This window comes from Amphibalanus amphitrite, unplaced genomic scaffold (assembly GCF_019059575.1).
Source record: "Amphibalanus amphitrite isolate SeventyFive unplaced genomic scaffold, NRLGWU_Aamphi_draft 000040F_arrow, whole genome shotgun sequence".
NCBI lineage: Eukaryota > Metazoa > Arthropoda > Thecostraca > Balanomorpha > Balanidae > Amphibalanus > Amphibalanus amphitrite.
Genome location: NW_024881536.1, coordinates 91,743 through 109,978, shown reverse-complemented (window position 1 = coordinate 109,978; position 18,236 = coordinate 91,743). Strand labels below are relative to the sequence as shown.

Below are 18,236 nucleotides of genomic sequence, written 5' to 3'. Positions count from 1 at the left end.
TGAATGAAAAGTCCGGTGCTGCTCATCCCAAGTTTATAAAAGTCGCCAAGTCGAGCAGGGACACTGCCTGGCATTTGCACCCCTGTAGGTCAATACCTACGACTGTTAAACGCAATCGGGGACCAAGACGCGTTAAAGGGACCCTCCCACCTTAACATTAGTTTTGAGTTGAGATAGCCAAAATTGCGGCCAGGCTCAGAAACCACCATTTATCCTGGTCGCAACCCCCGCAGCTTTATGGTGTTCAAGAAATTTCTTCCCTTTACTTGCAGGGTGGGACCAGCGTGGTCCCTATCTCTTAACCATTACGGGAATCTGATGACGTCATCAGGCTTTCGAACGTCAGTTAAATGTTTGACTAAAACGTTTTGTAGCACGCGGTGGTATATGCTGCTTTGAGCGCAACAAATGCCGCACTTTCAAATAAAGTTGCTAGGAACAGCGGAGATCCCAAAAAGTAAACAAAAGTAAAAGTCTAATATCTTTAAAACCGGTGAATATTTTTCGATGAAATTTGGTAGATATTCGTTTTTGCGCTTTCTGAACCGAGCGACATCACTTTCATGCCAATTCATTAACTTTTTTGAAGGTGGGAGGGTCCCTTTAAAGGGACTATCCCACCTTCTAAAATGTTGTTAAAACCAGTTAAATTGTGCCCGACTTTATAGATTGGATGACCAGGAACACGGTTCTGGCATTTATTTTTCATTAAACATCTTAGGCTTCCCATATTCCAAACACAAACTTTCAAATATGTGACGTCACAGCCCAAAATTACCTCCTTCCCCAGGCCACATTACTGTCATGAAGCTGATTCTTTTTACTCTGTAGGCACCACAACAAAGTTCAGACCAAGTTTTAAGCGATTTTTCAACGAACAAACCCATTTAAATCAGAATGACCAAACGAGGTGACGTCACACTAACGGTCGCTCCATGTTGAAGATAGGGCCTTGCACAAGGCCCATTTTCAAATGAAGGGAACGAATTTCTTCAACACCAAGAGGCCGCGGGGTTGCAACCTAGATAGATAGTGGTTTCTGAACCTCGCCTCAAACTTGGCTATCTCAACTCAAACCCCATGTTAAAGGTGGGATAGTCCCTTTAACCAAGCTTTCGGGTGTCGTTATGTGTTTTCAGTTCAGAGACCCTTCTTGGTGAAGCCAGCGCGATAAGTCAAAGGCGGAGTTATCTGATTATCGCCGTTCCCATTGTAACCCAGAAGTGATTTAGATCACTGAGGGCTATTGCGGGGGCTGGGGGCATTGACGACCAGTGAGGGCTAGGGCCAGTAAGAATGAACCAATGTCTCTGTACGGAGTATCGTTTTGGCTCTTTGTGCATGTCTTCCATGTTATTGTATCCAGGCGCAGCCGCTTTGTTTTGACTGGAAGTCCTTGCATATCGCTTTTACCATGATATACACCAGAAATGCGTAATTTGTTTCGTTCGTCTTTCGAAGATACCGGTTCAGTGTACACCCGCCTCTGTGGTGTCGAGACTACCAACAAGCAAAACATCAGCTACCATGCGCTCTAACAACCCGAAACGATGGCGCTCACATCATTACACCGTATATTATGTGTCACAGGAACAGGGGCGGCATGTCACCTCCGCCGGCCCCCTCCCCCTCCCCCCTGCCTCCCGTCCGTCCATATAGACTCGGCGCAGCAGAGACGGCGCCGCACGTATGGCGAACAGCGCTGGAAGAGCCGCGGCCGCGCAGGTCCCCGGCACCGCCTGAGATTCGAGCGGGTGGCCGCCGCGCTCCGCACCACACCCAGACACATACACACACACGTCCGTATCACAGCTGCTGAGGGGCCTCCGCGCAGGGGCGCCCTCGGCTCGGTAGTAGCTGCACCAGACCGACAGAAGATCGCCCACGAACGCGCGCGCACGCCAGTGGCAGTAGTTTGACCCGGCCCTCCGCCGAACGTCACCTCCGGCCTCAGTACAGCCAGCGAGCCGTCCACAATACAGTAAAAATACAATACAATACCATAAAATAACAACCCTAAGGACGGTCAGGTCAGGAGAGCACGAATAAAATACGAAAAACAAAGTCCCCAGGGTGGTTCGTAGTCTGTGGAAGTCAAGTCTTCACAGACCGATTGCATTTTCCCGCGCAGTTTGCGGAGATCGTCGACGATTTGACCGCGCACTATCACAACCGGAGCGGCCGCCAAGGGCCTCAGACACACAGTACAGACAGACACGGAATGTTGACCCGGCCGGTCGTGACGCCGCGCACCCGTTGTCGTGACGACCGGCGGCAGGCGGCGGTCAGTTTTCCGGCAGGCCCAGCGCGAGATATTGCTGGTGCAGCCGCTGCTTGCAGAACTCGTAAAACTCGATCTCGTGCGTGAAGTTTTTCCGGACAATGTCTTTGACGTATTCGGCGACAGGCGGCTTGTAGCTGTTCTTGTTCACATTGCTCAGCCTTTTCTCCTCTGAAACAAATGGTGCACATCAGGTCAGAACGTGTGACTTGCGACATGGTGTAACGAATAATGAAGTCGTAATATGCACGAGGCTGTTTATTATACTATGGAGTGGACGCTTGAAGCAATATAGATATGCACATTACAGTAGCTGAGCAAAGTAAAACTATAAAAAATCATTTCACCAACGGCGAGCAGTGACGTGCAGTGTTTTGTCACACGACAAGACAATCTAGCTTGAAACAAGCCGTCGTGTTTAGCCCGATATACGGCGCAAAAGTCCATCACTCGTCACTTACCCTGGTAGATATCTGATGCGCCGGCGAAGAACCGTGGAATGTAGTGCTCCAGCACGGTCAGCGTCTTGTTCATCTCCTCCAGCACACCCACGACGGCGTAGTACTTCTCCACGTTCCGCTTGGCCTTCTGCATGGCCACCTCCGAGTTGAAGGCGCTGACGGAGCGGGCGTCGAGGTCAGACGAGGGACCGAAGGCGAAACGGGACATTGTGATTAAGCTGCCTGACGAATACAATCTGGACTCTTGAAAACCAGAAATTCTAAATACTTTGTCATGAGCTTTAAAGCCATGTTTTATTCTCTTTAAGTAGCAATAACGTCTGTCACAAGCTGTTTCCCTCTGAAGTCTGACAAATAAACGGTTTTAGACTGAATGATCGGTGAACTGCTTACAGTTGATGTCGGTTCGCGCGTTGCGAGTCTGTAATAGCGAGGATACGACATGCAACACTCATTTAGTGCAAACATAAAGGTGCCTTCTGCATGTTTGGCAAAATGTGTGATGACTACCTACTAAAGTTCTCATTGGATAGCGAAAACAGAACACGTGTCCACCGTGCACTGTGCTGTGCCCATTGTCTGCGGAGTGCGGGGTCGGCGAGGGACTTTTTGGGGGTCGGGAGATGTTACACAGGACAAAATGAACACCCGGGCAGCGAAAATCCTAGCTGTAAATCCCCGAGTAAAAGTTACAAGGCTGTCTGCCGAGTGCCCCGGATTAGTTCCGGAACTGGCCACCAGATGTCAGTCGCGGCGCGTCACTCACGAGCAGTCCTCCTCCATGCCGCAGAAGAAGCCGGTCATGCGCCGGTGGTCGCCCACGCGGTCCTTCTTGTCGCCCTCGATGTAGCGGCACTCCCAGTCGTTGCTCAGCACGCACTGTTCGTAATCCTGCGGAGCCCACAGCAGTGGCGGTGATCGACCGCAGCGCCGCCAAGCGAACCGGCGCCGAAACACAGACTCCCCGCCAGGCAGCGCTAGTGCGACCGCTGGACGGAGGACAGAGGACGGGGGGTGGCTGGGAGGAGGTGGGCGGGGCGGGACAGGAGAGGAGGTAGGTCACCGAGCTGTCTTGATTTCGGAAACTGTCTACGTGAGTGCTATGTCCACAAAAAGCGAGCGAAAGAAAAGAAGCGAGAGCAGAAAAGAAACAGCTGATTGTTACGGCCAGCTGAAGAGTTCTAACGATTGGTGCGACCCCACGCAACTGGCTGAGGCCAGCAGACGACCCTGGGCAGTGCTCTGCTGGTGCTAAGGCTCGCCAGCCGCCAGTCGCACCGACTGCGCCAGGGCATGCTCGCCTGAACTCTGGATCAGGTGTCTGGTGCCTGTGAACCACGGCAGCTGTGCGGGCACGGACTCACGTGCACTCGCGCTCCATGCCGCAGAAGAACTCTGTCAGCTGGCCGTAGTCCTCTCGCACACTGCCCTGCTCGTATGAACACTCGGCGTGGCCGGCCTCCACGCACGTGGCATAGTCCTGCACGCCACGCCAGCGGGTTTAGAGGGACCGGGACCGGGGCCGGGGCCGGGGACCTGAGGCCGGGGTCGGGGAGGCACGCAAGGAGCGATAAATCAAAGCCGGAGGAAGCGAGACTGAACGGGGAGGGCCATCGTGCATCCACCATATGCAAGTATACAAAAACAGGGTTCAATAGAAGAGTGGTGAGACAGTGAGCGAGCCTGAAAATATAATACAGGGAATATACTTGCAAAACGGGAATGGGCTTACAGTATTATACAAGCTGCCTACTTTCCTTCAGAGCACAGTCCTAGCCCTGTCAACAAATTATTGAAGAGCAAGGATCCCGTACCGTTAATTATTTGTACACGGTTTAGGTGGGTAAAGATAGTTACGGGCATTAACTAGTTAGTTTCAGGTTACATATTGGTTATAGTGGATTCAGATGCATTTGCCCAATACGCGTTCTCATGCCTCATTTTACACTTCTGCAGTGATACCTATATCATCAGATTTTGCACAAGACATGCAACAAGACCAGCGCGGCGGTTCATAGGCAAAGTAAGAAGTAAACAAAGGCGCTGGGAATAAGGACAAATGTTGGATACAACACAATGAACCTGATATAACGAGCGACACAATACGGCATCCGATTTAAAAACGAGCAGACACCTGGTTCACCTCCCGCGTACAATAGGCATCATCAAATGACTCATCACTAATGTACAGTTGACGACACAGGAAGACTAGAGCACTCACGGTAAAAGTAAGCTGATGGGCTCATCCAACGTATCAGAAGGGCATTAACCGTGCTTACATAAAACAGGATATTTTGCGCATTATTTAGCATATTTTAGACGAGAACCAGTTGTACCACAACAAACGGGTCCAGGGTCCGGGGAATGTCCTTCAATGGTGTTTTTCAGACATGTCTGTTGAGTACATTTCAATTGCTCACGATAGGGGAAAAAGTACCGAGTTGACGTTAGCTGCATCAGCAGAGGTGAAAAAAATGTCTACGCTGTCTCCAACTGTATAAGCTGGCATACTGGCTCTGTCTCCAGGCAAATTGTAAACTTTTTGGCTGAGCAGCACACGAAGCCCTTATTTATACAGCCTTTACAATTTTTTGGCTTTGAAAGACACTCAAGTTCCGTTAGATAAAAGTTGAAGTATTTTCAAGAGCTGAAAAAGGGTCAAAAAGTGGAAACAGAATATTTTGGATTTTGGAGTTGCTTTTGGGGGAGTGTTCCTTTTATACCTTCAAAAACTTTCTGCCATCTTTCTGCCATCTGGACCCAGCAATAACCATTAAAAGACTGGTTGTGTTTATGCTGTGTTCCCATGCTTTTGATCCGCTGTAATCACGAATGCCGCGAACAAATGCGAAGGGTGTATATGTTTCTGGGATAGACTTATGGCAAAACGATTGAATTGATGGTTTACCAATGCTTATAGAGCTTGTGTCAGACCAGACAAAATCAGCTAAGCCCTGCGTCAGTCGTCCTGGACCAACCGTTCGATTACGGACGGTCCGCGTGGCGTTCGCATTGGGGTCCGCCTGATGAAAGACGCCGTTGTACCATTTTATGGCACACAGATGTTACGGTCGGTCCTTGGCCCTTGGGCAATGGGCAGCAGTGTGGAGGCTGTGAGGGGATCGGCTAGACGTGTGTGCTGGTGGCTGCTCTCCTTCATCTACACAAAGGCAAGGAAATTGAAAATTTCAACTTGCTTGGCTGCTAAATCAGCAATACTTATGAATACAATGGGTGTTATTTTCCTAAAATAAAAGCCGGACGGACGCAAGTATCAGCTTTCGAAAGGACTATTCCTTCGGAGGTCGGCACTTCAAACAAATCGTAAGAATTACCTACGAACAAATTTAGGCTAGCAGGGCGTTCAATAATTTCTATGTATACCTAAAACAGACAAAAAAGCAGGCTAGCACTGCACTTGTGGGCATCATCACCGGGTGTTATTCCAAAACAGAGGGCTAGTCAATGAGCAACACGCAGATGCCTTAATTTGCCTACCAACTCTCCAATTAAAAGCAAGTTATATTTGGGTAACGTCGCGCCTGCCTTATAATGGCTCGCGGACACTCCAGGCAAATTATTATTACCAACCTTGTTTATAAAGTGCAATGCTGCCCGTCGTCCCCGGATACCCCTCCCCACCCCCTGCCGCCCGCTCCCCGGCCCGTCCGCCAGGCCGGCCCGTGGCCTCGGGATCCGCCAACCTTCAGTGTAGGTGGCGCTACTGCCAACTGCCGGACCGGGGCCTTACACCAGCCGCCATGGCCACCGTTGGCAGGTCGAGAAATGCAGAACTGCAAGGGACTGATTTGGCTACTGGAATGAAGTTATGCATTGATAATGAAAACGTCATCTCGCATCTCCCTACTATTTTAAAGCTATAATTACCTTTGAATCCTATTTAAATATAAATCCTATAAAAATATAAATCCTATTTTCTATTTTTATCAATGACCTCCCTTCCGATCTAGACTCAGAATGTTTACTCTACGCAGACGATGCCAAAATCTTCAGGAAAATCACGACGCGCCAGGATGCTGCCACTCTGCAGACGGACATCGACCGGCTGAGCTCCTGGTCGGCCACATCAGGCGCGGATCCAGGGGGGGGCGACGGGGGCGGCCGCCCCCCCCCCCCCCGCCATCCGAAAAAGGCGCCCATATCCCGCGGCAGAGAGGGCGCCCCGAGCAGAAGAGCGGCGACACAGCAAAGGTTCAGCAGAAATAGGGCGCCTCCAGCAGAAGTTGGGCTCACCAAGCAGGAGAGTGACGCCCAATTGCCTATTCCCAGCAGATGAGAGTCGCCCCAGCAGCAGATGGGCGCCCCCAGCAGAAGAGGGCGTCTCGTTACAAGAATATAAAATACGTTCTGTTCAAGAGGGGCGCCCCTGGCAGCGGAAGGGCACCCTTAGCAGGAGACGTGTCCCCCTGAAGAGGAGCGACGCCCCAGCAAAAGGAGAGAGGCGCCCCCATTCCGAGAAGAGGGGCGCCCTGACAGCAGCTGGGCGCCCCAGCAAAAAAAGGAGCCCCATAGTAAGAAAATGGGTGCCACTGGCAGAAGAGGGGCGCCCCAGCAGAAGAGAGGGGTCTCCAGTAGGAGACGGGCGCCCCAAGCAGAAGAGGGGCGCCCCAGCAGAAGAGAGGCGCCACAGCAAAAGTTAATCAGAAATAGGCAGCCTCCAGCAGAGGTTGGGCCCGCCAAACAGGATATGGGCGCCCCATTGACAATATCCGGCAGAAGACAGACGCCCCAGCAGCAGATGGGCGCCCCCGGTAGAAGAGGGGCGCCCCATTACAAAAAGAAAAGGAGTATATTCTACCAAGAGGGGCGCCCCTGACGACAGCGGAAGGGCAACCCCAGCAGAGGGGCGGTGCCCCAGTAAAAGGAGAGGTGTGCCCCGTTCCGAGCAGCAGAGGGTCGCCTCGCCCCAGAAAAAAAAAAACAGGAGCCCCATAAGAAGAAAAGGGGTGCCTCTGGCAGAAGAGAGACGTTCCCCGCAGTGGAAGGGCGCCCCCACAAGAGTGGCGTCTCCAGCAAAAGAGAAGTGCCCCCTGCAAGAGAGGGGCACCCCACCAAGAGTTGGGCAGAAGTGGGGCGCCTCCAGCAGAATTTGGGGTCGCCAAACAGGAGAGGGTCGCCCTATTCACAGTAGAAAAGACTCCTCAGCAGCAAAGGGGCGCCCTAACAGAAAAGGTGCACTCGTAGTAGAAGTGGGACGCATCAGGAAGAAGAGGGGCACTTCTAGCAAAAGATGGGCGTCCCAGATAAGTGGGCCGCCTACAGCAAATTGGTCGTTCTTAGAAGGAAGAAATGAGGCGACTTAAGCAAAGTGGGTCTCTCCATAATGGATTAGGCGATCCAAGCAGAGGTTGGGCGCCCCCGGGAAGTGAGGCATACCAGCATAAGTGAGACGCTTCCAGAAAAAGGACCGGGAGGAGGAGGACTGCACCAGTAAATGGAGGTCACCTTTTTGCTAATATCTTTTGCTAGGGTAGCGGTGCCCATCTACGACTTTTAACCCGTGCCGTGCTGGTGGTCTGAGTTTTCCGTGTCCTGCTGGGGAGGGGGGGGGGCACACTCCCTCGTCTAATTCGGCTCCTGGGCCGCGTAGTGACACGCGATAAGCGGCATTCGAAAGATCGTCAAAAAACAGGACGAAAACAAAACGGTCATTTTTTAGGTCAGGTCGAATGTCAGGTCACCAGAGGTCATCAAAGGTAAAATGTTGCCTGTTTCAACATTTTTCCGTTTTCGAAGCAGCGGCACATAACTCGGAAACCAATAGAGCTATAGCGCCGCAGAAAAGCGCATTCGATAGCCCTTTTAAAGGTGTTTCTGCAAGCTGCGCTCAGATTTGACCTCAGGTCAACGGTTTAGCCTTCAGAGGGCAAAAGACTAAAAATAGCCTTTTTACGAACAATGTTTTCCTGCAATAACTTTTGACTCAAGAGAGTCTCGACATTACGTTTGCCAGCATTGCGTTTCTGTCGTCGAGACACGTCGAACAAACTAAAGGTTGACGTTATGAAGGGTAATTTTGAGAATTTGACCTCAGGTCAAGGTCATGACCTGACCGGGAAAGGTCATGATGCATAGCAGTCGATGCGTATCGTCGAGCTGAACACAGCTGAGGTGTTTTTATCGCTCTAGCTTGAATCTATCAAAAGTTATTTAAAAAAAAACTGCTGCGGACCTTTCATGACATGGGATGACCTCTGGGACATAATGAGTGGTCACACTAGGTGCAATGTTCTTATTCAGTGTGTTAATTTTATATGTATCCCAATGCTTGATATTGTCTAGAATGGCGCTCGTCCAAAAGAGATGCCTTTCAGTTTTCTCCCAAAGACTTAATTATACCTACCTACCTAATGGAGACGTCGCACAACTGACCTGACCTTAGGTCACAGATATCGAAATTCCGAGATATACATTTCATGAATAGTGTTGCTTTCATCAATCGCTGAAAGGTTCAAAGCAATCGTTCAGTCGGTATAGCAATGGTAAGCATTTGAACTTTTTCTTAGGCTAGGTCCCTTGGCATAACCTGGTGACCTGACCTTCCATCACCCGCGTCAGACATTTTTACAACATGTGCAAAAAAGATGCATGATAAGGTATGCTGAAAATGGCGGCGCTGCGCGCAGCCGTTTTCCAGATATTTGCGAAAAACCTGAGGGGGAGCGCAATAACGCCCCCTAGCACGGCGCGGGCTTTTAGCTCCCGATTTTGACGGTTTGGCGCCCCCTTTGTATGGAGCGCCCCCGGATCGCCAGGTCGCCCCCATTTCGACTTGCCGCCCCCCCTCCCGAAAATTCCTGGATCCGCCCCTGGGCCACATGGGGTCTGTCTCTAAACCCAGCCAAATGTAAAGCATTCAGTGTGACTCTGCGGCGCGCTCCCGTTCGGACCACCTACCGTATTGGCAGCGCTGTTCTGGAGAGCGTAGACGAGATCAAAGATCTTGGCGTCACAATTGACAGCAAGCTGTCATTTTCGGCGCACGTGTCCCGGATTGTATGCCAGGCAAACAGGGCCCTAGGCCTGATGATCAGAACCTTTCAGGCCGGGACTAAGAGATCGAAATTTAACAAACATACGTTACTCGTTACTTACTATGCCAATGTTCGTTCAATTTTGGAATACGGTTGCGTGGTCTGGGCGGGAGCGGCCAAATCCCACACAGAGCGGGTTGATCGTGTGCAGCACAAATTCTTGTTGTGGTTGAATAGCCACACATCCTCGCCATGTTCCTCTCTGTCCTATCCTTCTCTTCTGCATCATTTTGGTATTACATCACTGTCTGTCCGTAGAAACCAACACGACCTGCTCTTCCTGAGGAATATCCTGGCCGGTAAAATCCGTTCTTCTAACCTCCTTGGTAGATTTCCGCTCCATGTGCCGCCGCGATCAACCCGCTCACAGCGGCTCTTCGCCGAGCTTCCCTGGCGCGTACGGACCGTCGGGGATGGTTTTCTGCGCCGACTACCGAGGGCCATGAACGTGTTTTTAACTAGAAGTCCCGCTGATGTTTTTAGCGATAGTTTCTACACTTTTAGAGGACACGTTTTAAACTATGTGAAAGGGCTGGAAGCGGCGTGATCGCATCCGCTGTGCTTTTAGTGTTTCTTGTTTACTAGGCTTTTTAGGCTATTATTTATTTATTTACATCTCCTGTGTTTATAACCCTACGTGTTTTTATCTTCAGTGTGTGTGTGTGTATGTAGGTGTGTGTGTGTTGTGTGTGTGGTTGTGTGCTGTTTTACTGTCTCTTTGACTTCGCCTTTTAACACGCGCAGTGGAAGGGTTGCGAGTACTACGCCCAGTGGAAGGGGGGGGGGCGGATGTCGCCCCCCCCCCTAAGATCTCAGCTCCCACTGGAGCTAGAAAGACGAAATTTGGAGGGTAGGTGAAGGCAATGGGGAACTCTGTTGTGTGTGAATTTCATGACCCTAGGTCAATATCTTCAAGGTCAAATGAGGTCAAATGTGGTCAAATTTGCCATTTTAGCGACTTTTTTACGTTTACACGCCGATAACTCAAAAAGTTACCGGCCGATTTTTTTAAATCTTTCACTATACGAAAGAGCAAACATTTGTGAGTATGTATGGTGAATTTCTAAATAACCCAACAATAAATATGGCAGTTAGAAGCCTGCGAAGGGTAAGATGTCGCCGGCTGAAGCGGCATCGGCCGACGCGGGAAACGCGGCAATCACAATTTTGTGTTTACACACTCATAACTCAAGTTGTTACCGGCCGATTTTCAAAATTCTTTGACCATATGATTGCCTCTACATTTCTCAGTCTTCTCACCGAATTTGACGCGAATCTAATATAATCAGCGGTAAGGAGCGCGATGTAAAGACGGAACCGTCCCGCCCCGGCACAGTCTACAATTCAGGCGGCGCGTAACGGCTAGCGCCGGCCGCCGCGCCGCCGCGCCGCCGCGGCGGCAGGATGTTTGACTTTACACCGCTATTACTAGAAAAGTTTTGAACCGATTTTCTTACTTCTTGCACGAGAAGATCCGCAGTTCAATTCTGGACAGGTAGCCGAAATTTCACATTGATATTATGCTTGCGGCGCGAGTTATTGGCGAAAAACAGGAGGGGTGGGCGAAATCCGCCCCCCCCCTTCCACTGCGCGTGTTAAGTGGACTTATTGTCTGTTGGCGATTTTAAATATACAAATACAAATACAAATACAAAATAAATGCTTCCTCTGCCATGCAGAAATCGAAGGCATGGGAATAAGCCAATGAAAATAGCACATTTACATTGATATATGCACCAATGAAGACTTGGATTGTTTTAAATCATTGAGATGCATGCATATATTTAGACTGATATCTGGCCTTACCTGAAAGTGTCAGCAAGATGGTGCTTTGATATAGACCACCAAAATTTAATATTTGTAAAATCAAAATGATGACTGGAGTATTTGCTCTTCACTTCCAACAGGAAGTCCATAAATGGTTCAATAATATAGGTAAATGCTTGTTGCAAAATGCAAATGCTTGCATTGAGTCTGTGCACCTCAATCTGCAAATATCAAACCATGTGGTTTGTATAATGGGTACATAGAAACAAGTTTTAGACATCATGGATTGATGCTAGGACAAGGAACATCAAGCTTGAATAAAACTTCTTATGAATACTTAATCTAAAATTCTTGAAATTCAAAGATAAGTGCAATCAGCAACATAAACCACTTCAGATTTGTCTATTTCCTTTTGAAGCATTTCTAGAATAAGAATGCAATCAATGTATTGATATTGATCACCTTCACATGCATTCCTAAATCAGTCAATCAGAACTGAACTTTAAACTGAAATATAAAACAAATGAAAGGAAAACGACTGTTTCTGCATCAACTATATAATAAAAATCATTCACAAGGGATTTTGTACAATATATGTTACTTTCGTTTGAAAAGTTCAATATTTCCTCAGTACCTATTGATTCCTCAACTTTGATAATTATTCCCCAACCTCAACCATTGTCTTATTTTAGTCTTACCAAGGTAGATTCAACCAAGATCCAACTTCTCTCTTCCGTCACTTCAAGCACACTTTACTGTCGCTACTATCCCAACCCAACGGCATTTTCAGAAGCTGCGCCGCGTTGTCACAAGTGCGCAGGGTTTGTGCTAGCGTTTTCGCTACTGAAATTTTTTCGTGTCTCCGGAGACAGCCGTAAGGTCTAGTTTCGCGGCAGGCGTCAAAGAGAATCGTCTTTATGGATTCCGGCCGGCTCTAGGACTCATCACCTTCTCGCCACCTTCTGTCTCCGGTGTCTCCGGGGCAGCCTATGTATTATATAGGTACTGTATAGTGCTATGGAGTATGAAGTTTTCGTAATGAACTAAGACTCAATAGTCAATATGATTGATTTTTTTGTGTGCATCAAAGAAAAACGAGAAGACTTTTGCGACAAAATGAAAAGAGATTATTATTTATATTAAAGTGGTTGTGTCTCCGACGACCTTCCTTTATTGGATTGGCTCTGTCTCCAACACCGGTTGGAGAGTTGACACATTTTTTCACCTCTGGCTGCATGTATGGATGCATGTCACTTTGGAGACGATATTGGAAAATTACCGAGGAAAACAGACATCGAGCATATTACCGTGTGAAACTGAGCGATAAAAAGCTTTACACATCATTCACACGACGTTAATTAGCTTTTTGAAATAACACCATTTTGCACAACCATTTCTTACGGTCGTCCTCGCCTTAGCTCTCGACAATGCTGATTCAGGAGTCAGAAGCTGAGCTTCCGCCGGAGTCATTTAACTGACCGACCAGCCGCCAGTCCGCACCTATTTCTGTCAGTCGGGGTCCGTCAGTCCGTGCCCACCTTTTTGGTCAGTTTCAGTCTTTCCGTACCCTTTTAGACTATTCCACTGTGTTTCAGCCCGTGCCCTTTTCAGCCAGTTGGGATCCGTCAGTCCGTGCCTACCCTTTTCTGTCAGTTTCAGTCCGTCAGTCCGTACCCTTTTAGTCTGTTCCACTCTGTTTCAGCCCGTACCTTTTTCAGCCAGTTGGGGTCGGGCAGCTCCAGCTCAGGGAACGCCCGTTTGCGCTCGACGAAGTACCAGGGCGCGCGCACGTAGTAATACCAGGAGATGATGCGCTCCACCGGGTCCCGCACCATGTTGAAGTAGATGGGCGGGTCGTACCCGTACCTGGGGACAGACGAGGGCGACGGGCGGTCACAGACGGGGTCAGCGGGCGGACACAGTAGACAGTCGGGGACGACGTGCAGTCAGCTGACAGACGGGGACGACGGGCGGCTAGGCTAGTCTCACGGCACCGTCCATCCACTGCACAGTGCACAGTGAACAGATGGGTTAACGGGAGGCCACAGCCCACAGGAAGCTCTGCTGGTCAGATCAGACGTGGTCAGATGTTCTCCAGAGTGTGACTCGTTTTATTTTATTGGCACACACGGTGTGAAAAATTCAGCATCGTGACATTTTCAAATATAAGGTCACACTGCGCAATCAATTGATATTTATCCCCCCTGCCCGTTTCCGACAGTTCAACACGGACATTTTTTTGGACGAAAAATCGTTAAACCCATGTTTCAAAGGGATTTCCTTATTATTGTCCTCGAAGAGTTAATTGAGTGAGAACTACGCAGCTTAAATACTTGGTTACGCCATGTTACACAGCCGCGCTGGCGTTACGAGTTTCTGAATAATATCAGACGCGTTTCGATTTCCTGTTGATAGGGCAGTTTTCCTGCACACGGTCGTCGGTACGGGCAGGCCGGAAGCGCGGCCGGTAGTCCCACCCGCGGTCACGACTGTGTCGCGGCAGGCGGGGCCACACACTGTACTCGCGGTACAGCAGACACTCACGGCACTCACGACTCGGGCGCAGCAGGTAATAGTCGAACTCGACACCGATGTACGATATAGCCGACAGACCACGCGCGGCACGTATCGTCGTATCACAGTTCTCACACATTTATGTCCAGTCTGTAATTGCTCAGGCCAGTCCGAGGCCAGACGGGTTGTTTTTGCTGCCATTACTCGTAGAAGCTGTTGCTTCCTGGTCGTCAGGTCCATCAGACGCATGCTGTTTTTTTTTTTGCATTCTCGATTATAGAGACTCGAATAAAATGTAAAAATTGTCTTCGGCTGAGTGGCGAGCCAACTATCGCATATGATTTTGACGTTGGCACCTTTTAATTTCTATGCGCCTTAGGCATGCCATCTTATCGCTGGAGAAAGTATCGAGACGTGCGGCAGGTCTGTCATAAAAGGCAGTCTGTTGACTCTGACCTGACTCAGTGTGGCGCTAAAGTGCTGACTCAACGTGACCCAGAGTCCGACAGACGGACAGCGCGCCGTTCGCCGCATATGCGCCACTTTCCGCCGCTCTACTGCGCCGGGAAGTGGCTCTGGTGCGTCACATTGAGCCCACGGTCAGCTCCGGGAATCACGCCGTTTTATTACCACTGTCGACAATAGAGTGATACGTGATGGAATTTTCTCAGGGATTATTTTATAACGCCACAGCCCTTTCCTCCGCTCTGTGGTAAGAATGCTTTGCTGGCTCTCCATTTCCTTCCATGCTTTCCAAGAAAAACTGGCTCTCGTTCACCAACTAACTCGCAACTTGTCCAGCAGCGCACAACATCGACTGCCTACCTGATAACACCAGCTAAAAAATGAATGAGGAATGTTTAATGAACGTTACTCGCGAGTACGGCGCGATAAGGGATACCTACCCAAACATCAAAAGAAGTTGGCAACAACTGATAAGTTGGTTACAGAGTTTGCTTTCTTATAACTACCGTCAAGGGTCAAAGCCAATGCTTTGGCTAAAGTCATATGATATTAGAAAATAAACTGCATTGTTGTTCGGCAGCCCGGGAGATGCAGCTATTAGTTGTACTAGCTCAAATGTCACATAGGGGAGAGTGGGGCAAAGCGGCCACCCTAACGCTTCTCACGATGCCAACGCTTGATTTTTAAACTTGGAAAGATTCTTTCTATACCAATGTGATCCCTATTAAGTTGCCTTTCATTTCAACTGCGTTTTATTTCCAAAGGCGTTCACATATAAAAGATATCGACAAAACTTTAAACCTATGCATATTGGCCACTTTGCCCCATACCCTGGGGCAAAGCGGCCACCGGCGTCTTCTCAAGTCCCGATATGAGAAACAACATAGTTGCCTCATGTACGACTAGGGTATTTGATGGTGACAAGGTTTAAGCGAGGATGGATGTTTACGTTATTATCTTCCACCTGTAGGTAAACAAAGAAAGGATTTTCATGAAAAAACATTTAATTGCATTATTTGGTAACTCATGCAACTGAAAAGAGGCCAAGATGAATGCATGACGACACATTTGAATATAAATAATGTTTTTTATCCAGATGGAAACAATTTATGGCCAATAGGGGGGTGGCCACTTTGCCCCGGCCACTTTGCCCCGCGCATACCGTCCGAGACAAAAATATTCCAGCTTAGCTTTTAGTGGGGTAAAAAACATTAAAATTGGTAGAATGCATGTACGATAACCATGCAATGCATGGACAAGAACGCTTATAAAAAATTCCAAACGGTTATGGAATAACATAACATTTGAAAATTGTAAACATAGTTGGTAACATGGCAAGAAATGCTTTTCCGTGTTTCACAGAACAATGGTGATGGGCCTGAAACCCCGGTCTAGCTCATTCGAACGACCGTGAAGAGAAGTATAATTGGAAACCATAAATTGGAACTGACGCCAGCTACGAAGGGCTAAAACGATGGGTGGCCGCTTTGCCCCGGGTGGCCGCTTTGCCCCACTCTCCCCTACCTCAAATGTCACAGGCTATTCTTATACTTCCACCCCCGAGGTCACTGGTAGTAACTACTAATGGTCGCACATTCTAACTGAACGTAGCAGTAAGTAAACCGCTCTACCTCCGAAACGGACTACACTCAAACTTTTGAGAGACCCTCCGCGACAAGTTGGAGTTAGCCGGGACAAACGCAACTGGAAGTGGTGGGAGGCCGCGTGGGTGGAGCGCGAAGCCCAGAGATTGCGGGTCACTCAAATAGTTTCCAGCAACCATTTGAGTAGCTCTAACTCCGCCCAAGATAGAACCCGTACTTTTATCACACCCTAGGATATAACCCTGGCAGCCTCACCGACCGAGGGACTCGACTGGCTTCTCCGAATCACTCGAGCGACTTGCTCAGCTGCCCATTTCTACACTGACAGCGCCCGTCTGGGAGGTTGGAGCTTACGTGATAATCACCGGTGAGAGGGAGCATTACCGACCGTGCGCAGGGGTCGGTCAACAGCCAGCACCGCCGACCGCCGCGTCACTCAGACGACACGCGGTATTTTCAGCAGTACATTAGGGCTCTCAGCCTGCGGAGTAATTCAGAAGTGATTGACAGCGAGGTCCCGACCCGACTGCCCTCTCCTGTAACATTTGGACCTTTCCTGACCATCCACGTCCATTCATGGTATGGGAGCACGGAATAAGTGGACTTGCACGTGAGCTACTCCCGGGCACTGGCGGCTTGGCAGCGGGCAGACGTCCGTTACCATTCCGAACCCCGACTCTCAGACATTGGTCTCAGTAACAAAAGCCGTGTTTTACAAACAAACTTGACGCCTAGTTAACGGCTGTCTGGCTATAAATGATGGGAGTGACCGTATTTTCCTGCCCTTCCATGCATAACATTTGCCAGACAGGAAAGGAAAGACAGATCAATTATCCTACATCTTTTTAGCAATGCAAGGCTCTAAAGACAGTTTCCATTGTGTTTAACGAGGTCAAAAAATGCCACACAATCTTCAAACATAGTAGTTAGTGCCGTGGTACTTATATTCAAATAATTCACCTCACTCTTACACTAGGCATATTCTATTTAAAGTGCAAAAAGTTGAAATATAATGCTTTCGCACATGGGAAAATATAACACATGGTTTTGTACCTATATACATTCATGAATGCTATTGTTAATATTACCCACCGATTTCGAACACCTTCACCGCAATAAAAAAGGTAGCTATACAGCCCGTGCTTGTAACTCAGTGAAATAATTGCGTCCTCGTATTCTCCTTTGTTTGGTTTTCGCATTCGCATTAGCATCGCCTCTGCCGCTGGTCTGCCCCGAGGGCATATATAGGGTCTGCCCGAGGGCATATATAGGGTCTGCCCCAAGGCCATATATGGGTCTGCCCCGAGGGCACTCCCCGAGCCACCGGCTGACCAGCTGATAGGCCATCGATTTATCAATGGTCGTTCATTAATCAGGGCCCGACACACTGAGCTCACAGTAGTCAGTCAGTACTCACTCAAAGTCACAGTCACCTGAGCTCACAGCCACCTGGTCGCACAGTCACCCGAACCACTGATCAGTGAACATCTTTTGTACGGCATATACCTACTTGCAAGAGGCGAATCTGTGACCGCCAAATGCTGTATCCCGACCACGAAAGAACCGGCAGCGGGAATGACCCGCGAAAGTCTGCACAAAACAGGCGACTGACGATAGATATCGTGCGAGAGACGACAATTCACTCCGATTTTCACCTAGCCATTATTCACCTCTCGTGGTTTGTCTCCTGTTTTGCCGGTCCACGGCGGGCAAACCACGACGCGGTACTGTGCAGCAGAACCGCATCCATCACAAAGACAGATGTGTGCGGGATCCTTGTCATCCAGGCGATAAACTGTAACCATCGCGAACTCCTCACTCACGCCGGGTCAGCGTTCGGAGAGTAGTTACCTCCGACCCCGGCTCGAAGGTCACACCTGAATCCATCCCCGACGCACAATCGGGCGGCGTTAATCCCGCCCCCGCAGGTATGTACCCACGATAGCGCTGTTTGCCTCAGCAGCTACTGTGTGTCTGATAAACATGTCAAACCGATCGATTTAACACGGACATAAGAAGCGGCGCAAGAGCACGAGACAAAATATTTGAGGCAGTAAAGAAACCATGACGGCGCCGAGTAATTTCGGTA

The 18,236-nt window shown here is 49.2% G+C and overlaps 1 protein-coding gene across 1 annotated transcript in view; it reads right to left on the bottom strand.

Moving 5' to 3' along the window:
• Nucleotides 1-1,627: 1,627 nt before the first annotated feature.
• The window catches only part of LOC122375208 (heparan sulfate 2-O-sulfotransferase pipe-like), a 42,797-nt gene continuing 26,188 nt past the window's right edge, over nt 1,628-18,236 (bottom strand). Inside the window, exons 6-9 of the mRNA XM_043354467.1 lie at nt 13,274-13,430; nt 3,509-3,633; nt 2,743-2,897; nt 1,628-2,452 (exon numbers count right to left, since the gene is read on the bottom strand). Of these exons, the coding sequence (XP_043210402.1) occupies nt 2,286-2,452; nt 2,743-2,897; nt 3,509-3,633; nt 13,274-13,430 (604 nt within the window). The 3' untranslated portion in view covers nt 1,628-2,285. The remainder of the gene's footprint in view (nt 2,453-2,742; nt 2,898-3,508; nt 3,634-13,273; nt 13,431-18,236) is intronic.